Source organism: Protopterus annectens, chromosome 3.part0 (genome assembly GCF_019279795.1).
Source record: "Protopterus annectens isolate FY-2018-M chromosome 3.part0, PAN1.0, whole genome shotgun sequence".
Taxonomy (NCBI): Eukaryota; Metazoa; Chordata; order Ceratodontiformes; family Protopteridae; genus Protopterus; species Protopterus annectens.
The window spans coordinates 1345015389-1345040391 of NC_056731.1; the positions used below are offsets into that span (position 1 = coordinate 1345015389).

General features: G+C 41.2%; 1 protein-coding gene across 1 annotated transcript in view; it reads right to left on the bottom strand.

Annotated features, from left to right (window-relative positions):
• Positions 1–25003, bottom strand: part of TRAPPC8 (trafficking protein particle complex subunit 8) — a 3178250-nt gene that overhangs the window by 2151838 nt on the left and 1001409 nt on the right. The window contains exon 11 of the mRNA XM_044065843.1: positions 21168–21299. Coding sequence (XP_043921778.1) covers positions 21168–21299 — 132 coding nt within the window. The remainder of the gene's footprint in view (positions 1–21167; positions 21300–25003) is intronic.

Sequence of the window (25003 nt, forward strand, 5' to 3'; positions counted from 1 at the left end):
GGAGGTTGAAATATTTATTTTGCAGTCTACGATGTCTCTTTTCCTCTAGTCACTGAAGAATTTTTTGAGATGGTGCCTCAAACAGGAAAAATTCTTTCAGATGTGGGTGCGGTATTTTGGCTTTTGCATTTATTTACTTGACATCTGTTTACCAGGAAAGTCCAATTGTGTATGCATCCCATTTTCAGTGGAGGCCCAGGGAGAAAAGTTCTGGCATACATAGTTCAATTAAATAAAGTACATAATATTATCATAAGAAGTGCAGTAACCAATAGTAGAATCGACATACAGAATAAATAGAAGTCAGATCAGAAAATCATACAGTGAATATTCAACAGCAATCACAGGATAGTGACTACTTAGTAAAGTATAATGAATAGTGATAACCATGGTAAACATAAGCATTTTCAATATGGGCAAAAGATTAAGGGAAAGGAAAGATATTTTGCAGTTGGGAGAACAGGAAATGTAGTTAAAGTAGGGAGCTATTGGAGAAGTAACTGGGGCTTTGGCTAACAAGACAAGGGAGGAAAGGAAAGGAAATGGGAAAAAGAAGAGGAAGGGAATGAGGAAGGAGGAAGAAAGACAGCAAGGGAAAGGAAGAGAAGAAAGGAATAACTGAGTAGTGTCAGCCTGGTGGAAGACATGTACAGAGTCGAGAGTTAAGGGGAAATCTCTTTAGAGATTGTTTGAATATGTGACTACATGGCATCGCTCTAATGTCTGTGGGAATACTGTTCCAGACCCAGGCTACTGAGCAGGAATACAGGTAGTGACAGATGCATTTTTTTGGTTTATGGACTTCAAAACGGTGTTTCTCAGATGAGCGAAGAGGGCAATTAGGGAGGTAATGGTTAAGAATGGTGCTGGTTGCTTGGCAGGATGAGGATTTGTATACCATTTTATTAGCAAATAGATGTTGGGTGAACTTGAGGTACAAAGGTAACTCAAGCCAGTTTAAAGATCTGAGGGTAGGAGCAGTGAGACCAGACAATCCCATGTTTGTCGGGATAAACTTGGTTCTCTTCTCCCTGGTGGACAGTGAGTACTGATTTTATACACACAAACACACACACACACAGTCGTGTCCTCTTTTTTTGTTTTTATCATTTTTCCCTTCTGCCACAGTATTGTCCAGATACAGTCATTCTAGTGGTATGATTACATGCAACACTTCTGTTAAGATCCAGTTTTGACAAGTGGTTATGCATGAGATGTCTGAAAGTTTGTTAACTGTGTTAAGCTGGAAGGAGAACTTTAAAGCATAACCCCCACTTTATATCATTAATATTTAGAATAACACAGTTGGGACTGAAAAAGTAACCAAGTAAAACAGTTTTTGTTCTCATTAATATTAACGTAATAAAATTAAATGTAAATTGCATGGTAATGTAGCAGAAGCAATTCTGCGTAATATACAGTCAACAGGTACTTTAAATGTGAGGTGAGAGGAATTTTATCAGGGTTGGTGCACATGCTAGAGATATTAAAATAAGAAATTACTGTCCTTAATTGTTTCCACATTTTACACTGTAACAAGATAAGAAGTTAGAAATAAGCAAATTAAAATTAATATAATGCTATTTTTGGGCCTTTTTCCACCCATTATTTGTGGCTTTGTCCAGATTTCTTGATGTAGTCTAGTCTAAGTCTAAGAGGTTGAGAGGTCTGGGGGGAGATGTAAGAGGGAGGTAGGGGTGTATGTGTGTGTCATACCTCTCAACTGTACGGATTTTCACAGAATGTCCAGATTTTTCCTTATATTTTTAGTCTGTTCCTCATAAAAATTGTCTTTTTTGTTTTGACAAATCACTGGAATGATTAAAGTTACTAAAACTAAATAATGATGTGCGTTTTACTTTTATACTTCATATCCTTCAGAAAATGCATTCTAACACAAATCCTGTTATTCTAGCAACTTTCTAAGTTTATAAGGGCAGTATTTAAAAAGTATCCCTAGTTTATTCCCCCTCTCACATTATGACAGGCGTTGTCCAGGTTTCTTGCGCTAAGAAGTTGAGGTGTATGTGTGTGTGTGTGTGTGTGTGTGTGTGTGTGTGCGAGCGTGTGTGTGAGGGAGGGAGGGGTGTGTGTGTGTAAGTGGTACGTAGCATACTCCTCATCTGTCCAGGTTTTTGCAGAATGCCCATATATTTTTTCTGTTCCGCATAAAAAGGACCAAAGTTGCTAAATAATGACAGACATTTGAGTTTTAGACTTCACATCGTCAGAAAAATGCATACTAATACATATTCCTGTTACTCTAGCAATTTCCCAAGTTCATGTTTACTTTTATACTTTGTCCAGATTTCTTGCACTAAGAGGTTGAGGTGTGTGTGAGTAAGAGTGAAATGCCCTAGTTAGGGTTAGTAGGTTGTTAGTAATTTGCTTAAGCTCAAACCCTGTACCTTAGCTACAGGAAACAGCCTGAATCCTACCTCATCTACCAAGCTGCAGTTTTCAAGGAACTGGGTTCCAGGTGCATTTTTCAAGGAATTCAGTTTCAAGTGCATTTTCAAGGAATTGCGAGCGTCAAGGGAAGAGAAGTTTACTGCTGCTCATGTTCATGCTCATACCATGTCTGTTTACAATGTGCAACTGTTTTGTTTAGCAAATGGTATCACTATTGTGGTACAGAATTTTAAAACAGTGTTAGTAGCACAACAGGTAGCATACTTGTGTTTTGATGCAGATGGCTGTGGGTTCTACTCCAGAACATGTAGATGGATTGCTGATACTGTGTTGTACTTTAAGGGGATGGGATGCTGCAGTCCTGAGTACGTCCTCCTTTGGATGAGATGCCTAGTAACCATTAACCTGTTTTCAGTTTGCAATCCATTCCCTGGCCTATTGCAATGTTACCAGCTTACCATTTTTTGATGTACCATAGGCAATTTATTCTTCAAGGGCAGCAGGCCCTCAATTTGTAAATGAAAAAAAGAAATATAAAAGTTTTTAAAATTTAAATGTTGCTTTCTTTATATTAATTCGGCTAAAAACACAATCCAAAACATAGGGTCCACCAAAATATTTCCTATATAAAAGAGGTCCTTCAGCTTGCAAAGTTTCAGAACCACTGTTTTATAGTAATTGCTGCATCAAAAAAAAAAAAAAAAAAAGGTATGCTGAAACTGATGCAAGAGAGTTTGTGGAACTGAAGTGGAATGAAGTATCTAATCAAAGTCTATGAAAAACCTTGTGAACCACTATATGTTTGTAGTAACAGTCTCCTAGACTTCCGAATGATATTGAAAATTGCCCTTCAGACTTAAGGGATTAGGAATAGCTCTAGGTAGCACCCAAACTCCTCTTTACTAGAATGCCCGCCTTTGGTCCAAAAGTGGAAATGACAGACTGTCCACCCTCTGAAAGGATTTTGGGAAGAGGTTTACTTGCAGAACAAGGGTTATTTCTTTGAAAGTTACTGGAAAGTTGGAGTGCAACAGCGTGAAACAAGTGCTTCTTGGATAACCAATCTTTTCCTTTTTTTCTAAGCGTCTTAAAATTTCAGCTGCATGTTTACAAACAACATGCCACATCACTGTAATGATGTGTTGTCTGTGATGATGCAGTTCTGCAGAAATTGGAAGTATCCAACAAATGGCCTTTAATATCTACAGGGTATGTCTAACACTTACCTGCACTCATTGTACTAACAAATTATACATACGCTATATGTCTATACTACAGAACAATGTATACTTATGTAACTTTACTTCAGGGTGACTATCTCTGCTATTTAGTTCAGTCCATAACTGAAATGCATCCTTGTACCAGCTCACCTACCTGGTTAACAAATACAAAATAAACTCAAGTACATGCATCTTTTTATCTCCACTCCAGACTTGGATAACTGAGGATGTGTCTACTGCTTTAGACACTTCTGTGTATGCAGGTACAGTGGATATAAGTGTACACACGCCCTGTTAAAATCCCAGGTTTTTGTAATATAAAAAATGAGATCACAATAAATCATCAAAACTTTTCCCACATTTAATGTGACCTATAACGTGTGCTTCAACAAAGTATTAGTTTAAGGGTGTGCGCACCTATGCAACCAGCTTATTGTACATTTTTTCTCCTAACAGTTTTGTTTTCCAATTGAATTGTACAGGTTATATGTCATCTTTTTATATCATAAAAACCTGGCATTTTAACAGGAGTGTGTACACTTTTTATATCAACTGTATGTAATTCTATCAGAGGTGATATCCCCCTTTCTGGAAAACTATGAATGTCTTCCTCAGTGCATTTTATGGGGCACTGACTGCAACTCAAGACAACCAGTCATCAACTAGCAATCTGGGCAATAATAAAACCAAAATGGAAGGGTGTGAGTAAGCAGCTGATGCCAACTCACCCAACCTGAGGGAGATATAGTCAGACTCAGTGCATGCTGGCACCCACAAGAAAGAGAGAGAGATGCAAGGTATAGGCTAGGGACATGCAACTAGCTATTTCAAGTCATACCCATGTGGAAGCCTTCTTGGAGACTATGTGGTAAGGAACGTGTTCATAGGGGAAAGAAACAGCATGGGGCTCAATTCACAAGATCAAACTCATGAAATACTGACAAATAAAACATTAACTTCAAAAGGCCAATCTGCAAAAGAAAAAAATCTAAAAAGAAAATTAAAAAGACATGCTCTATGCAGGCTGGCAAGACCCCTGCACCTCCCATACCCCCCATGCTAACTACATACCAACTCTGAGATCACACTGAAATCTGGAAAAGTTAAAAACCCATTCCCTAACTCTACTGCGATCTTGGACAACTAAGAAATCTGCTCAATGAACTTAACTTTTTGATCTTTTCGGGTTGATATTTTCTGTGATGGTGTTTCACATATTTGATCCTACAAGTGGAAAACCCAGCAGGTCCTTGCATTTATGACTGCATGTCAGCCAGAGAGAGACAGTGGGGTCAGGGCAAAAAATCCAAAAAATCTCCTCATGGCTAGACAAATGATACCTGGGCGTACCTGACTAATGGTCTGATGATAGGAATTCAACAGTATGGCTAGATGGTCACAGCAGTTACAGGGACTAGAAAAATAATACTCTGAATGAACTTCTGCATCTGTCTCAAGAAAAAAACTTCTGTATCTGACCATATATATGCTAAATACTTCAGTGACCTTCTAGCCAAACTACTTGATGTGCACATCTTTTCATCAATGACAATCAGCCCGAATTCTTTAGCATATAATAGGATAGCCAAGAGAACTGTCTGTACTCACTGAAAGGAAAAAAAATGAATACTGTAGAATGATTTTTATTAATTATTATTACAAGAATTATACCAATCTGCAGGTATGTACACTCAGTCAGCTTTTTTGGTTTGTGGACTGCTAGACTTAATTCTAGTAATTAGTCTGAATGAATTTTCATTAATGTCAAAAAAGGGGAAGAGACCACTGTCTGTTTCTGAGGCATCAACAGTACAGATTTTCATTTTGGTGAAAATGAAACCAAAAAAAGGCACCCAAAATATCTACCCTTGTAAATTACTTTCTCCAAAATCTTACAGCTTACTGGTAACAACCAAGACGTCTTCATGAAATAGTCCAAACAGGGAAAATAATCAACTTTTTCTATAGACATGAGCGATGAAGACCTATTTCTTTTTTCCTCCCCTCCTAAAACTTTGCAGGGTACATAAAGGTTCTCGCATATTAGATTTAGTAGCGGATCAGCATCAGGTCACAGTTACCTGACCTATGTGACTTGCTTCTTGTAAACCTTTAAAGTACTCTTCATGCAATACTTTACATTCAAAATCCAGTGGTATTAATTGATTAATGGTTGTGAAATGGAGAAAACTTACATCAACAGTACTAAAATAGTACCCTTCATTTCTAACAAAGTGAACAACCTTCTAATGTTTTTTTTTTTTTTTTTTTTTATCTTTCTTCCCACGACTGCCAACCATCAGCCCTACCACAAATTTCCTTGGGTAGGGAGATCTCTTTTCACAGTAAATCATCATTCAGGTAGCCTTCAGGGTAATGGTGTTCTATGTCCCTAATCTCTCCTCCTGGTGGTAATGCGTGGGCTTGCAGATGTGAGGGTGTGTAACACCTTTCCCTAAGGGTATGCACATCGCTGTAGTGCTCCACGAAGGTTACCACTCCAGTGACTTGGCAGGGACCATACCCACATCCTGTCTATTGCTGCCTGCAAGGTTTTTTTCCTCTGACAGATGCCTGCAGTGCAGTAAGTAAAAATGGCATCCTCTGCAAGAATGGGCAGGTCATGTTGGATGCTCACTATTCTTCTCCTCGACTTGGCTCAGCCAGTGCCCGAGCCGCTAGACAAATTAATGTCATCTTGGTCATAGTCAGAGCTTTATACCTCTATATCATGAAGCCAGCTGAACTCTTAGAAGTTCCAACTAAGACACACTCTTGCTGACCCCTCCTGGGACTTGCAGAATAATCATTGATAGTTAAGAAGTGGGGATCCATGCTGCAACTTTTATTTTTAATGGTGGTTATATTGCTAGTGAGTCCCATTTTGGGTGACTTCACAAACAAAACTGTCATCTCAATGTTAGGAGCCATCAAAACTGAATAAAACTAAAGCACCTTCTTCAAGACAGCTCAATAAGGCTTATGTACAGCTCATACTTCAAGTTCTTCTGGCTTCTCCCCCCTACTCAATTTGCATGTGTAAAAAATGTCTAACAATTATGAAATTGTTTATGTTTTAATTGGTTTAGTCTCTTCAATCTTTTTCTCAGTTAAGTAACATGTAGAATATCGGCCCTTATTTTGTCAGGTGGGATGCTAACTGGCTCACTGACAGATCACACTCAGTCAAAGTTGTGGACTTAACCTCAGCCAGCAGACCTGTCACCAGTGGGGTTCCACATGGGTCAGTGTTGGGCCCCCTACTGTTTGGGATATACTTCTCAGACGTTCAAGTCAAAATAGAGGTGCTATGACTGAGTAAGTTTTCTGACGACTGCAAATTAGGTGCAAACGTTGAATCCCCAAACAATGTCATTAAACTTCAAGACGGACTTACACAAACCAATTATTGGTGCCAAAGCCATTCACTCAAACTCAATACTAAAAAATGCATTACCATCTCCTTTGGTAAAAATGATATCCTTGCAGACTATCATATAAATAATAATATCCTAAGTAACAACTCAGTAGTGAGAAACTTAGGAATGCAAGTTGACTGTAGCCTAATCTTTGACCACCATGCGTCTACTGTGGTAAGGAAGGCATTCTAATTCGCACACCTCATTAGCAAAGGCATTGCTTCAAGAGTGAAAAAGAGGTCACAACTTCTCTGTACAAGACCCTCATCAGGCCAGTAATAGAGTACCATGCTCCTTTTGGTATGTACCTTAGCAGGTACCTGCAGCAACTTGAGAGACCTCAGAGATTTCTAAGCAAGAAAGTTCAGGGACTCCAGCACGTCATAAATTGAGAGATTGAAGTCACTCTCATTGTACCAGACTACTTTCAGGAGACTTTTGCTTGACCTGCAGAGCAATCTTGGATCCAAACCTAATGGAAATGCTGCACATCCGCAAGTCAAATGGGCCAAGGGTCAATCGCTCCAGGTACCTTAACCTGGCCTGTGACAAACAGGACCTGTTGGAGAGATAGATTTGTCTCTCAGAGGTTGTCACTCCTCTGAAATAGGCTACCAATTCACAAAAAACAAAGCCCCTCTATGACCCTGTTTAAGAGTAGCCCGAATGACTGGATGGGAAAAGTACAGTTTTGTACCTACCATAAATGTAGATGTCCGATAGGTATGCATCTGCAGTCATAACATATGGGTTGTCCTGCCTCAGGCAGCCCTTCGGTCGGCCGGATTCCAAAGTCTGGGTCTGGCCTCGGCTGATGTCGCACTTTCCCCAACGTCAGAGCTTCTGGGGTATAAAAGCATCAGCCGAAGCCATTTTCCTCAGTTTTTCTTGCCTCAGATGCCAGGTGCCCTCTAGGAAGGCTAAATTTGAATAATTGCTGAGAAGTTCCAAACAATAGCAAATTATATACATATATAAACAAACAAATACACCATAATAGATTCCCCCAGCTAGCTGAAAGAGGGGTAAGCACCCTAGGAATACCACAGAGGGGAAGGAGGGTGGGTAATCCTGACTGCAGATGCATACCTATCGGACATCTACATTTATGGTAGGTACAAAACTGTACTATGTCCTTCAAGGATGCATCTGCAGTCATAACATATGGGTAGAATACCATAGCCAATCTGGGGGAGGAGGTACTAAGAGAAGGATGGTGTAGTTAAGATCCCCTGCAGTACTGCAGTTGCAAACCCTGCTCGGGATCTGGAGTATAAAGGAAGATTGTAATGCTTGGCAAATGTATGCACAGAGCTCCAAGTAGCAGCTTCTAAAATGTCCTTGGTAGCCACCCCTCGTAGGAAAGCTGTGGTGGTGGCTGTGGCCCTTGTGGAATGAGGCCTGATATTTTCAGGAGCTGTCTTTCCATGAAAGGAGTAGCAAAAGCGAATGCAATTTCCTATCCATTTTGAAATTGTCTGTTTGGAAATTGCTCTTCCTTGCACCCCGGTTGCATATGCTACAAAAAGTTGGTCAGTTTTTCTGTTTGTTTTAGTTCTGTCCAGATAGTAGCGTAGTTGTCTGTGTATATCCAAGGTGTGTAAAAGTTTTTCCCCTTTGTTCTCTAGGTTAGGGAAGAACGTAGGCAAGTGAATAGCTTGGTTCAAGGATACCCTGGATACCACCTTTGGCATGAAAGTAGAATTGGTTCTCAGTGACACTCTATCCTTGTGAAAAATAAGAAAAGGCTGCACTGCCATTAATGCCTGTAATTCAGATACTCTTCTTGCTGAAGTGATTGCCAGAAGGAATGCAGTTTTCCAAGATAAAAACTGTAGGTCTGCTGATGCTGCTGGTTCAAAAGGAGGTAATGTCAATTTTTCCAGCACAAAATTGAGATCCCATGCAGGTAGGGGGGGGTCTTCTTGGAGGTTTAACATTTTTGATTCCTCTCAAAAACTGTCTGAGAAGAGGGTGTGAGAAGATAGGTGGATCCATATTGTATTCTACTGAAATTGCTGAAGCATGAATCTTAATGGAAGAATAAGACAGGCCATTGTGGAACAATTCTGCTAAGTATTCGAGGATGTGTGCTAGATTTGCCACTGTGACATCTGTGCCCTTTGATGTGCTCCAAATGAGAAATCTCTTCCATTTAGCTGAGTATGCCTTTCTTGTGGAAGGTCTGCGAGCCTCCAGGATAATGTCCTTCACCCTCTGAGATAAAACAGTTTGGTTGGGTTTTAATGAATTTTCCAGGCAGTTAGCTGCAATGTTTTCAAGTTGGAATGCAGGGTCTTGAAATTGTTCTGCGTTAGAAGAAGAGGCCATAGGGGAAGAGGCCATGAGTTTTCCCGAGACATGCTTCTCAGTAGTGGGTACCAGTGTTGTCTTGGCCAATCTGGAGCTATTAGTATCATTTTTGGCTGTTCCTCCCTGATCTTCAGTAGAACCTTGTACATCAAAGGGAGAGGTGGAAAGGCATATACTGTTAGGGCATTCCAGCTGAAAGAGAGAGAGTCCACCCTCCAGGCTTGTGGGTGGTATGTCCTTGAGCAGAATTTCTTCAGTTGGTGGTTGAGTGGGGAGGCGAACAGATCTATCTCTGGCATTCCCCATTTCTTGGTGATGAGCTTGAAGATGTCTGGATGCAGCATCCATTCGTGAGCATCCATGGTAGTCCTGCTTAAGCTATCTGCTAGTGAATTCTCTTTTCCTGGTACGAATTTGGCCTGCAGCTGGATATTGAGACTCAGGCATAGGTCCCACAGATCCATAGCCATCCGGCATAGAGGGTAGGAATGTGTGCCTCCCTGTTTGTTTATGTACCACATGACCGTGGTGTTGTCTGTCCTTATTAACAGATGTCCTTGCTGGAGGAAGGGACTGAAAGCCTCGATTGCATGCCTCACTGCCAGCATTTCCTTTTGGTTTATGTGCATGCTTAGCTGTCCTTGAGGCCATAGGCCTTGGATACGTTTGTCCTCCATGTGTGCTCCCCATCCTCGGTCTGAGGCGTCTGTGGTGATGGTCTGCCTTGTTTTTGGTTTGTTGAAAGGCAACCCTCTGTTGGACCGGCAGGCCAGAGACCACCACAGGAATTCCTTTTGAAGGCATGGAATGATTGGTATCATGGCTTCTAGACTGTGACTGTGTTGAGACCATACATTCCTCGGGTACCATTGTAATTTCCTCATATGTAGCCTGGCATGTGGAATCAAGATTATACAGGATGCCATGTAACCAAGGACCTGCAGGACTCTCCTTGCAGTAAGCTGAGTTTGTCTTGTCAGAGTCATGAAGTAATCTGGAAGTTGTTTTTGTTTTTCTGCTGTGAGAAAAGCCATCTGTGATTGTGTCCAGATCCGCACCCAAAAAAGTTATCCTTTGGGATGGTACTAGTCTTGACTTTTGGATGTTGACTGTGTATCCCAAGGCCTGTAACAGGTGTATGGCATAGGCCAAGTCCTTTAACAATTTTTTCTTGTTGTCCGCTTGTAGTAGGCAGTCGTCCAGGTATGGATAAATTTGAATTCCCTGAAGTCTGCAATGTGCAATTACTGACGCCAGGCATTTCGTGAGTACTCTGGGCGCAGTATATAAGCCAAAGGGCAATGCTGAGAATTGATAATGCTCTGATCCTGTAAAAAATCTGAGGTGTCTTCTGCAATCTGGTCGGATAGGGACGTGCAGGTATGCCTCCTTGAGATCTAGAGTCACCAGCCAAGACTCCTTGCCCAGCATGGGAAGAAGTTGCTGTAGGGTCAGCATTTTGAATTTTGGCACAATGAGATATGTGTTCAGTGCGGACAGGTCGAGAATAGGCCTCCATTGGTTTTCTTTTCTTGGTACAAGGAATAGTCTGGAGTAAAATCCTTGGCCTTGTTCTGTAGATGGTACCCTTTCTATAGCTTTCATCTGAAGTAAACTGCTGATTTGTCTTAAAGCCTCTGCCTTCTGGTTTGGTGGAAGGTTTGGCATTCCGCCTCTTTTGGGCAAAGTGTGGAAGTGAAACCTGTCTCCTTTGTCTATTACTTGCAATGTCCATGTATCCTTTGTAATGCAATGCCAGTTTTTCGAGAATAAAGCCAGCTTTCCGCCCAAGGGTGCTTCTAGTTGATCCCTGGTAGGCGGAATCAGAGTCAAGTCATTGGGTCTGTCCTGTGGTAGTGGTTGCAGTTGTAGCTGTTGCACTACTCCTCTGGTTGGCAGGCTGCCACTGACGGCCCCTGTAGGAACCCTTGGATTGACCTCTGCCTCTAGGGCGCCTGTTCCTGCCTCTCTGTGCTCTGGAGGTGTCTGGAAAGGACCAATTCTTTGTAGGCCAGTTTCTGCTGAACCTCGGAGGTTGAACTTGCAGGAAATCTTTAACTGTTTGCACAGATTTTGCTTTTTCTTCAACCTTCTTTAGAATCTCCTGTGCAGGGGAGCCAAATAAATTTTGTTTTTCCATTGGAGCATCGAGTAGTTTAGCCTTGACATGGTCTGGCAAAGATTGCTCCTTCAGCCAGGCATGCCTGCGAATTACTGCCCCAGTCATAGCTGATCTAAATGAAGCCTCCAGTGCATCATAGCCACATTTTAAGAAGTGATTACTGACCTGTTGTGAGTTGTGTACCAAATCCTGAAGGGATTTACGGTCCAAAGGTTCAGGAGAAGAAAGTTTCTTATTCAACTGATCTAACAAATATTCTTGGTACTGTATCATATGGAATTGACAGTTTAATGCCCTGGCAGAAAGAGTAGCAGATGTATAAACCTTTTTTCCCCATCTCTCTAATGCTCTAGATTCTCTTTCAGAGGGTAGGGGATTTTTGGCAGTAGCGGCTGCAACCCCTTTAGGGCCCTGAGAAATAGTTTCTGGATCTGCAGCATGGGCTTTATACAGGTGGAAGTGAGAATCCGGGACCCTGTAATATCTGTCAGGTTTGGAGGGGGCCGGAGGAAGAGAGTCAGGTGCAGAGCTGACATCATTGTACACATCATCAATTACAGTTAGAACAGGAGGTATAGCTAAGGGCCTATGCTGGGGCAAATGCAAAAAGGTCCTTAATCTTTTTCTAGAATCAGAGAAATCCTGACCCTGCCATTGAAAGTGCTCTCTCATGGAGTTTAAAGTCTCCCCAAATGAAAATTCTTCAGGGGGGGGGAGGCCGAAGAGATAGATTCTTCTGCATCTGAATCCTCATAAAGCGAGTAGGCCCCTTCCTGGTGGTCTGGCAAATCAGATCCTTCTGAGGAGTGAGGTTCAGAGGGGTCAGTCCTAGGCCTTTTGTCTGGAGGAGGTTGGGAGGCCCTGTCTGGGTGAGGTTGGGAACCCCTAATTAAGGATATAAGGTCCTCAGCAAGACTGAGAATTTGTGAACTAGAGGCAGGTCTCTGGGATGTAGAGTTGGCAGGCAAAGCTTTAGAGAGTTTGGCAGCTTTAGCCCTGGAGAAGGCCTTAATAGACATAGAAGCTGGGGGCCTAGCTGCCCCACGTGCAGGGGTAGAAATGTCCAAGGGTATGGTGTCGGACAATTCCTGAACGCTAGCTTCTGTAGGGAGTTCAGAAGCCGACTCAGCCTCGGTGGTCGGAGGTATGGTTTCGGTAGTAGGAATAGCCGTGGACTCTGTTTCAGCTGAAACAGAGACACTCGCGGTAGGCCTGGCCGTGGTTTCAGCCGAAATCGCGGGCCGCGAGTGTCGGTCCTTTTCCTTGCGTTTTTTGACCATATGCGTAGTCAGAGTCTCCGACGGCATTTTATAAGCAAAAGCGGTTCCAAAATATTCCTCTGCGAACTCCGGCCGACATCTAAGAGTCCGTCGGTTGAAGGAGGCACAGGCTAAACAAGCTGATACGTCGTGGTCTGGGCCTAAGCAAGGAAGGCAGTAAGAATGGAAATCCTTATGAGGTATTTGTTTCCCACAAGTTAAACAATTATTTACTTTGTCTGACATCGGCTGAGGCAAGAAAGAATCCCCAACGGGGTACTTAGCTTTTAAGTCTTGGTAGCTGAAATCTCTGGATCTGACCGACCGGCACTTGCGAACAGCTTCTGCTTCGGGCACCGCACGGCAAGAAAGACTGAGGAAAATGACGTTGGCTGATGCTTTTATACCCCAGAAGCTCTGATGTCGGGGAAAGTGCGACATCAGCCGAGGCCAGACCCAGACTTTGGAATCCGGCCGACCGAAGGGCTGCCTGAGGCAGGACAACCCATATGTTATGACTGCAGATTCATCCTTGAAGGACATCTGTAAATTCCTGCCAGGGATTTCTCCTATGACCCTCCTAGATATGGGCAGTTTTTGCTAACTAAGTTCTCAAGTTTAGGCAAGATCCTTTATAATTGGGTTTCTCTAGTATTATATTGGGTACACATGGCTAAGCTTATAAAGACCTTTGGGTCAACAGCCTAGTAACCACCTATGAACCTATGTAGCCATCTAAGTCTAGGGACTACATTAAATTTTAAACACAATTTACAGTTTTTTATGTTGCGATCAGGTCCTAAACATGCAAAGACACTGCTGCATGGAAATCTTTAGAGGATATTTACTAAAAGCTCACGGAGACTGAAAGGGGGACATATAAAAGCATCAGAACTGAGGAAAAAAAATATTTTTTTCTGTAAAAAAGGTCATGTAAAGGCGCCCACAAAACTAAGACAAAAATATTTTCTGTGAAATGCAGCTGTACAGCCAAAAGCTTCAAAACAAAGGGAAAAGCTGAACAGGGCACATGAAAATGTTCTTTAATTTGGGAGCCTTGCTTACCAATGACATCAATATCTTTTGCTAGAGTGATCAGCACTGGCCTTTGCAGGGATGACAACTGTTACTGAAGAAATGGTTATGCTCAGATGGTGAGCAAATCTTGCACATCAATGCAGCTCAGCAGCAAACTAAAGCCAAATGTTACCATTTAGTGCAATCAACAGTCAATGTCCACCTCCTTACCAGGTCTGCCACTACACTAGCCATTTCAGGCCATGTCTTCTTGACTTTTGAAACTAAACTCTGAAACTCTCTTCCAATATCTGTACGAGTTCCACATACAGCACAGTTCGAAGTACCTCACTGGACTTCCTTTAAATAAAAGGGCTTCCTGTCATTGATTTATAGTAGCAGCAACCACTTAAACCTTTATTAATAGCGGCTTTACTTTTCCCAATGCATCACAAGGTCTTTATTAAGAATGGAGTTGTTTTCAACTGCTAATTACATACACCACTAAGTGATCTGGTGGCATAGTGGGATAAAGTCCTGACTACTGCAAAGCCAGTCTGGGTTCAATTAGTGGCTCGGGGATCTGACGGAGCATCATGGAGGGATGGTTATTACCATCCCTGATGGGTGGGTGGTTCCATGGCAGTCTCCTGTGACTATCCCTATTGAAGGCTGTGAACATCACACTAGAAGCCATGTGCTAAAGGGGGGAATAGGGTGGAGACAAGGCTGAGCTGCTGTGGAGGCATGGCAATATACCACATATCACCACTGCACATCCGCCCTTCAGGCATACCACAAGGAACCTAAGGAGGAGGGCAACAGGGGTAGGTCATAAAAATACAAGCACCTGCACCTGATGTGAATAGCCAACCCCCCCCCCATGCCCTCAAGTTTCACATCAGTCTGAGCCATACTGGAAATGGTCAGGGGGGGGTTGCTGGTGGACCCAGCAAAAGGATATGGAGCACAGGGTAGAAAGTAGGAAGCCGTGGGACAATGCATTAAGCAGAAAAAAATTTTGTACATCCTTCTCTCCTGATTCCTTTCTAGTTTACATCACATGCGTAAAACCCATCTTCACCTTCCTTATTAATGATATAACATAAGCAAATATAATTCAGCCAGTCTTTATCACCTTTCACTCCACAGGAAAGCATGAATCTTTGCAGATACCAGTATACTACGCATTAAGAAATAAAAGGTAATTTCTTTTACCTTTGCCTCACTTATCTGTAATGCCAATTGAATAACTAAGCTTTGTGCCATGTTGAGCTATAGTATGACTTAACAGCTTCTAGTACTTGCATTATATTGCTCGAAAATTTGCGCTAATATCAACCAGTGAGCTAAAGATGCAGGATAACGAACTATATCTGCTTTAGCCACCATGTCTTCTGAACTCATCCCTAACTAAATTCTGTTTACAGAGTCAAAACAGCCTCTTGGTATCCAACTTTCTCAAATAATGTTAATGTAACTCCTTGCTGCCTTTCTGCTACCTAGACACAGATTCTGCTGGGTGTTGTAGACAATGCCATTTTGAAACTGCACCCCTTGGATCACCTCTGGTACGATCTGCTTTCTAGCCTCAAACGTTTACAACATTCACACCAAGTGAGATGCAACATTTTGCTAAACCCTGAAACCTGCAGTGAAAGCCTTTTGACGTCTGGAATAATAATCTAGGCTGCACAATTCACATTTGTTTTCACTGTTTCAAGAGTGACACAAACACAGAGTGAATTTCTGGGACTTTATCTTTGTCTGAAAAGATATCAAACCTGCATAAACTAAAGCACTGCTGGGAATTCCCTGCTAGATTTTCCCACCCAAGCTCTCCTTCAGTGATCTGCTTTTTAAACCTGGTGATTTTAAGCTGCCCACCCCTACTGTAAATTGAGCTTAAGTTCCTCCCTTTCTACACTGCTGTTGATATTCTGAACTATTTATTTGCCCTTCCTTGTGCTTATGTTGAAAAAATGCAATTTGCCTCTCATTGTCTGTTCTACTGATTTACTTACTCTGAATGTATTATCTAACTAGCTCTTGGATAAAGTAGTGTAATTGTTATACTCTAGCACTTGTTTTTACATCATGAGGTCAGTGGATTTCCCCTCTAGTGCACTGGGAGGTAGCCTGGTCTGTATAAGGTGGGGAAACACTTGAGATTTCTGCATGTAGTTTTATTGGCTGCAGAGCTTATTAATCAGCTTATTTTGTTTTTAGTGCCTTTATAAATCCTGTTCAACTGAGTGGCTCTCTTGGCTCATTTACACAAAATAAATTACTTTTACTGAATGATCTCAGTTTTAAAGGCTGTTTAAAGAATATCGCTGTATCCGTATCTGTACATTTGTTTGTGGTAGCATTTCTTATCTTTTAAGTTTGTTTGTGACAGCATTTCACTGTGGACACTCCTCTAGTGTGCTTTTACATTAGAATGACTAGGATTATTCGTCTAGTGGCAGTAGGTGTTTACCTGGTCTATCTGAACGGGGAAGTGCACAAAAAGGCTCTAAGTATTTTTTACACTTCTCTTACAGGCTCTGACTTGTACTTTAGCAGTTCCAAAAAAAAAAAAGTACCGTCTGTTGCTGCTTAATATAGTTAAGTACAGTGTATTACATTGTATCTCTTAGTTGTAGGGCTGTTGTAAGTAGTTTGTGTAGTTTTGTTACACTCGAGCTCCAAACCAGCTATTCTACATTAAGGAGTTTTTCTGCACCCTTGTGGCAGAAGTGTGCTGATCTAACCTGACTTGGTTGGTGATTGCTGGTGAAAAGCTTACTGTGTGCTTTCCTGATTGGTAGTTAGCTTAAAACTTATTTCTCTTTGCTCATATTTGAGCCTCGCAGCAGTTACCAGTACCCTGTATAGACGCAAAAGCCTAGAAGCTCAGTTTTTCCCAAAAGAGCTGTCAGTGAAACCCTTCCAACTTTTTTGCTGCTTTAGGAGCAACTTAGTTGCGCAATGAGCATTCCTGCCTTAATGATAATTCTTAGCCTACACAAAGTATAGGTCCCTCTTGTAGCCTTGGTGCTACCAGCACAGTCCTGTCAAATGAACACATTCCCATCCCTAATAAAACATACAGTAACAGCTTGCTATCATGGATGGGAAGTTTTCCATCATCTTTCTGGCCAGCCTGATAGACAAGGGCACCATGAGGCAATGTACCAAGTGTCTCATGTATATCGACATCCACTTAATCCTGAAACAAATTCTTTATGTGAGAGATGTAGTTACACTATGAAATTGGAGACAAGACGCTCAAACAGGTTGCCAGTGCACACACGTCCCACACTAAAAAAGGAGATTACACAAAGTGACATATGCGGAGGTACTCACTAGTAACTTACCAAAAGATCCGACGCCTCCCAAACAGAAACCACTCACACACGACAATCCAAGAAAGAACCATAACACACAAAAACACACATACCAGTGTCTCAACAAATAAGCCCACAAGGCAAAACATCACAAAACCTAATGTACTGGATCTTAGCTGATGCTACTGTGAGACACACAGTTGCTAGTCTCACAAGGCTGAATAAGCAGCGGGTTAAGTTTAGCTCCATGTCAGATGCCAGGATCCGTCAAGTCACTCAACCACAAGTTCCAATATCACTCCATATCATAGACCATGTGGGAGTGGATGACTTGAGACTTATCACACTTGAATATATAGAGAGAGGCATGACTGAGCTCTCAGATTATGTGCCACAGGCAGGTTTAAGCCTAACCTTAAGCAACATTCTAACCACCCCAAGGATGATGCCATAATACAAACAAAACAATGACTAACTGGCGTAGCTTCTAGTGTCAGTCCAAGGGGATTCAATATGTGCCAGACTGGGAAGACATGATAGACAGGCCACGCTGCTTTGCCAGAGACTGTTTGAACCTGTTTCCTCTAGGTATTTGGATATTGGGAAATGCATTAGCCAACTCTATTGTGCTCATTTTAGGCAGTGTCAAAATAACCAGCCTCCCAAAATAATAAAATCCTCTCTAGATAAACTCAAGGTACTACTGCTTAATGCCAGGAGTCTAAACAAGAAATTACACTCCCTGGAAGGACTTCTCACTTTGGAAGTTGCTGACTTCCGTGCAGTCACAAGATACATGATTCAAAGGTGCGGAAAGTACCTGCAGCTGTGTAGGGCTACAATTCCTTCCATAAGTTCAAACCACAGACCGAGCTTAAAAGAACCAAAACGGGAGGCGTTATCCATCTTCACTAAGGATAAGTACATCTCAAGACTGGTCAAATAGTATGACTCTCTTCAGCTACTCCATGTCCAATTAACTACAGGCAAAGCCCACTACTACACCATACCTAGCTATAGGTCTCCCACCATGAAACAGGAAAAGAATAATGCATACCTGGACTTACTAAAGTCATTTGCCATATAGCCCAACAGCTTACTCATGGGTGATTTTAATTATCCAACCATCGACTGGGAAACATACACGACCACAAACATGCTGGCTGTTGTCTGTGTCACTGCAAATGCTCTGGAACAGCTAGTTGGCACACCCACAAGAGGCTTAAATGTCCTGGACATAATACTCACCAACATGGATAGCATTGCAACCGCCCCCCCCTTCCACCGTATGATGTCCTCCCTTGTAAGATTGGACCATAATTCAGTCTCATTTGATGTAATTATAAGACCACACACCCCATCAAGCTCAAAAACGCTTAAGAATTTTTCAAAGACAAATTACCTCCTACTAAGTGATGGTATAAGAAGCTTCAAACCCCCTCAAATGCAGATAACATGGACTCCTATGCAGAGGTGTACATCAATGCCCTGTATAACCACTTAAGCAGTTGTACAGAATCGGCTGTACCTTACTGGATTAAAACCAGGTCTTGCTGAAAAAACAAGTCACCCTGGTGGACCCCTAGTATAAAACAGGCTATACAACAAAAGAAAGAAACTAATGTCCCAAGAGGGAACTGGCTCAGCAAAGGAAGAAATCCCTCTTTAGCTTAAACAAACAAATTAGGCATACTGTCAAGTCCTCCAAAGCTAATTACAAAGCAAAAACGGCCCCCCCACTAGCCAAGGATAATCATGTCATTCTTTAACTATGTCCAAGATTTAAAAAGGAATACCAAATAAATAAATAAAGGCAACACAGGATAAAAACATACAAACTCCACACAGATTAGTGGTCGAGACAGAACCACAGAAACTGAACCAAGTCCTTATTTTGGTTCCATTTTTTAGCTTTCAGACACTAGACAGGTTTCTGTATTCCTCTGGAATTCAGTCTACCTTCACCAGAAGTGATGCTACCAAACTGGTTCATAGGTTGGTACTAGGCAATCGGCCCTTGGGCCTATACAAGCCTAGCCATAACAATTCCCTGGCTATTTCTTCCCACACTGTTTACTTCCCTGGACCCCTGTCTAGCAGGGCGACTGACGTGATCCCCAGGGTGAATTTCCTTTCTCCCATCCAATCATCAAGGTTCCTTTTGAAGAGGGCCAAAGGGGCGCTCTTGACATGTATGGGCAGTCTATTCCAGAGTCTGGGGAGTCTCTGGATCAGGAACCTATCCCTCCAGCATGTTTTGTTTATTGTGATGACAAGATTTAGATCCCTGGAGCGTGTGGCTCTGAGGGATTGGGATTTCTTTAAGTGTAGCAAATCCAACAGCTCTGGGTTTGACATGGCCTTGTATGTTAAGCAGAGATCGCCTCGGAGTAGACGATATGCGACAGAGTATAGCTGGAGTTTTTTAAGGCAGTCAGCATAGGGCATCTGCTTTAGGCCTGTGATTCTTTTAGTGAGGTATTTCTGCGGCCTTTCCAGTTGGTGCAGATGTCTTGAGAGGTACATACCAAATGGGGCATTGTATCCCATAATGGGTCTAATGAGGGATGAGTACAGTGGGACACTGACCTCCTTTTTTCTGGATGAAAAGCTCTTAGTGATGAGGTGTGCCACATAGAAGGATTTCCTGACTGTTGTAGCAATGTGGTTACTGAAGGTGAGAGCACTGTCCACCTGTGTCCTTAAGTCTCTTATCACACTTTCGGTGTTTAGTGTACTGCCAACTATGTGATAACTCACGGGTACATGTTTTTTCCCAAAGGAGATAACTATACTTTTCTTGGCATTGAGCTTAATCCCATGGCTCTGGCACAAAGCATCTGTTTCTGTAAGGCCCATTTTGTACAGTATCCACATCATTTGGGGATTCAATAATGGCTCCCAGTTTGCACTCATCTGCGAACTTTGTTAGCCAGAGTCCCTTAGTGTTGGGCCTGTACTTCAGAGTGAAGACTGGTGATACAATTAAGTTCATTTAGCAGTTCCACTTTGAGTGTTTGAGGCTAAATGCTTCACAATACAAATCCCTGACAAAAAGTACTTGATCCGGACAGTCAAAGTACACAAGGGTGGGTTTCACAATGGCCAAAGGTCTTCTCCTCAAACACAAGATGAGAGGCTTATTAGCTACACTTAAAATGACCCTTCAGGGCAGTTAGCCTAGTATTCACCTATGAACAAGTTCGCAACACATACATACTCGCAGCTGTGCAAGTCCAAAGCAATTGAAAATGGTTTCTTTTTTGTAGGGAGGCAAGTCCCCTACACTCGCCCATATGTGAGGGCATCATATCCTGGAGTTTAGTCCTCCTACTCCAAGGTTACTTTACCTCAGAGAAATAGTACTGAACAATGCATTTAAATCTCACTTTCAGTTTTTTTTTAATTTACTGATGGTTATTTATCCATGAGGCTGCATGTTCAGAAAAGACAAAAACAGGACACAATTAAAGCAATATGAAACTGAGCCTATATAAAGCCAACAAGCAACTGCCATCTCAAACTATGTTCAAGCAACTGTCAAATGAGTTCTCTCTTATCAGACAATTGATGTTAAGCCTCTTTTTATAACTGTTGCAATATATTATTTATTTATTTTTTGCACTGGCTTCATATGAGTCAACACTACTATATCCAGACATCACAAAAGCCTATACATTCTCCTTAACTTAGCAGTAACAGTAGTTTTTGGTCATGAGAAGCGTTTTATATAAAAAATTAAAATTTTGTCTTCTAGACATCGCTCCCTCATTCATTCATCCTAGCTTGAAGCATTTTTTTTTTTAAAGGAATACTTCTCCAATTTAGTATTATGTATAAATGATACATACTCCACTGCAAGATTTTCTCCTGAATAACTGATGTCAAAGTCTGACTAATGGAAAATTTGGTATCCAGTAAGTAAAACAATGTGATAAAAGTGAAAGTTCAAAATTTGATACTACGCATTTTAAAAAAGCACTGCGACCAACAGAATCCGCTTATAGTAGTAAACTAAAATATTCACACAGCTGAAACATAACCCATTTAGAAAACAAAATAAAAATACTTACCTGCCCTGCTTTACTAAATCGATGACCAGCCAGTATCATATGAAAGGCAAACTTCCTCACCATTGGATTTCTCATATTAATAAAACAATGCGCAGCCTGCTCTAACAAAAGGGCACTGCGAAGATCAGAGTCCTGTGAAACAAGGAATGAAAATACATTACAGATCTATAAAACTGCAGAAAACAAATTCACACTAAACATTTAAAAGCAAATTTCTTAAAATTAAGCGCTTACCATTTAATGATTTGAGAAAAACTGAGCAGAACAGAAATCAAGTACAACAGTGGAATTTGCGAGACTTTGTGGTAAAGAAAAAAGCTCAGTGCTCTTGTCATGTTTCTAGCAATCCTATGGGCTGGTATATAAATTTACATAATGGCCAACAGTTACATACACAATGGTTAAGGGCAAAAGACGGCTGGGATGTACATGGAGAATACTGCAGCCAAATATAACTAGAAACAGCAGCTTACACATGGGTTGTAGTAGTACAAACAGTTAAGTACTCAGGGTCAGCTAATTTGCACAAATCCCTTCTGCAATCAGCAACTGTTGGAGCTTCCTCTGCTGATAGAGAAAACCTCTGTTATGCCAAGCTTGGACTAACGTCTTTGCTTAGGGGACATGTGTATCTCTCCATGCCACCACATCATATGCAAAATCAGAATAAGGAAAGGAGGGAAGAGACCCATGCTGATGACTCCTGGCATCAGAGAAAGACTGCAAAAATCAGTAAGGTGTCCAAAGGAAATGTTTGAATACTTTACAATCTGCAATGAGCTATCACTGGAGCTAGGCATAATGTAAACACCCTCGGAGCTGTAGATAACCGAAAGCATAATGCAGGGGACTGACAATGTGACCCAGGTACAAAGAATCTGAGAAATATTCTGAAGCCTAGAGCTAAGGGGATATGATGACAAGCATAATTTTAGATCTACTGTTACAATAAAGCTCAAAACAGAGACGACAGACAGCAGAGACACCTGAGGATCAAAATTTGGAATTTTGGTACTTTCATAAGCAGGCTGAGACGGGAAAGATCTAGAACTGGTCTCTATAGTATTTCTTTGGAACCAGAAGCATTCTGAAGTAGAAGTTTTTGTCTCTGATTAAAGGCACTGGTTCTATGACTCCTAGCGTCAGCAAGTGCTGAAAAACCTGAAGAAAAAACTTTGGTTCGGTGGGTAGGGAGGAACTCCCCTGAAAGGAAGTACATGTATCTAGTGAAAAAATGTGACTCTCCTGAAAGAATAGTTGTGCAAAATCTTACCATAACCATAGATGTTCTTCTCTTCTACATGCTGCAGTACCCATAACATAAGGGCGTCTGCCTCCGGTTGACTCTTGTGTCTGGCCTTTATACCCAACTTAAAATGCTACTGTGAAGGTACATGCGACAGCCCGTATCACACATCGTAAGTCAGCCATAAATGGACAACGGGTATAAAGCAGACATCAGCACGCACTTAACTCAGAATTGAATGCCACCAAGCACCAGCCTGTAGGGAGTGAGTATCCAGGAATCAGGCAAGTACCAGGGGGAAGGCAGGGGGGGACTATACTACAGCATACAGAAGAGGACAGCTATGGTTATGGTAAGATTTTACACAACTATTCTACGTCCTTCTATTCATATGCTGCAGTATCCATAACATGAGGGAGAATGCTAAAGCTCATGCATAAGATGGATTGGGAGGAGAAGCAGAGACATTTTCCACAAATCCATATAGAATAGCCCTGGCAAATCCTGCTCTGGACCTGGAGATAATATTTAATTTGCAGTGTTTGGTGAAAGTGTGAACAGATGACCAATTAGCTGCCTCCAAAATGGAAGGTGTATCCAAACCTTTAATGAAGGCCCCAGAAGAAGCCACAGTCCTAGTAGAATGTGCCTTAACTAGAGAAGGAAGAAGCTTTCCATTTGCAGTGTAACAGAAGGAAATTGCTTTTGAAATCCAGGAGGAAATAGTTTGCTTGGAAACAGGATGTCCCAGAGCTCTTAGGTGATAAAAAATAAAAAGCCTATCAGACTTATGGATGGACTTGGTCTTTGCCAAGTAGTATCTCAGTTGTCTGTGCACATCCAAACTGTGAAAGATCCTTTTACTAGAGGACTGTGGAGATGGGAAGAAGGTGGAGAGAGATAGATGGCTTGATTCAATGAAAGCTCATTCACTACCTTGGGCATGAACGATGGGTTGGTACGTAGGGATACCTTGTCTCGATGGAAAACTGTAAAAGGAGATGATGGCATGAGGGCTTGCAGTTCAAAAACCCTTCTTGCTGAGGTAATAGCCACCAGAACAGTTTCCACATGAAATGTTGTAGAGAAGAGGCCTTAGCTAGCTCAAAAAGAGCTAACATAAGCTTTGCCAACACAAAGCTGAGATCCCACAGGGGAGGAATTGGTTTCATTGGTGGTCTGATGTGTAGAACAACTTGACTTCCAACCTGGATGCTAAAAGAGGAGTCAAAGACAGGCATTCTAAGATGGCAGACAAATGTGCCTTCATGGTAAGACAGGACCACTGGCGGCTTCGCAGACAGTGGTTTTAAGTTTTTTTTTTTATACACCAGACAGAAAACCTCTTCCATTTGGATAGATAAGACTTTCTGATAGTGGGTTTTCTGGCCTCCTGCAGAACATGTAGCACATCCTCAGTGTAAAGGTGTCTAAAGGGAATCAAAGCCCTATCACCCACAAAGTTAAGTTTAGGGTGGACATTTGAGGGTGCATTAGAGTTCCCTTGTCCTGTGCGAGTAGGTCCATCCTGAGGGGTAACCTGTAGTGATTGCCCTTGGCTAGGTGATGAAGAAGGAGGAACCAATGCTGTCTTGACCAAAAGGGGATCACCAGCAAGATTTCTGGTTGTTCTTTCTAAATTTTCAGCAGAACTTTCATATATATACATATATATATATATATATAGATATATATACTTTCATATATATATATATATATATATACATATATATATACATATATATATATATATATATATATAGATATACATATATATATATATAAATATATATATATATATATATATATATATATATATATATATATATATATATATATACATATACATATATATATATATATATATACATATATATATATATATATATATATATATATATATATATATATATATATATATATATATATATAAACTTTGTTAAGCTCTACACTAGATATACTGATGATATAATTTTTGTTTGGGAGGGTGGTAAACATACATTACTTTCTTTTCTGGATTCTCTTTCCTCATCCTTACCCTTTCTTAACTTCAAATTGTCCTCGAGTGGCACTCAAGCCACATTTCTTGACACTCGCATTTCTTTTGACCCTGCTACCCTGTCATGGTCATCTTCACTACATAGGAAAAGTACTTTTAGGAATAATTATTTGGATTATACCAGTATGCATCCTTTATTTATGAAGCACAACATGGCCAGGGGACAGTTCATTCGTGTATCCAGATTGGTTAGTGATGACTATGTTTTTATTAATGAGTGTCTTTTACTCAAGTCCTTTCTTATTAACAGACACTATCCAGAATATGTTTTAGATTCCATTATTACAGAGGTTACAGCATCTAGACATTCCAAGTTTCCACCTATTATTACATCTGGCTTTGTGCCCAATAAAACTAGAAATAGTACCATTCTTAATACACCTATATCTAATTCTGCTACTTCAGGAAATGACTCTATTTCTTCCTCTCCACAAGCAAGTCCTCGTGATTGGACCATAGCATTCCCTGTACCTATTAGTAGAGACTCTACTTACATAAAAAATATTATCTCTAATAACTGGGACATCCTGA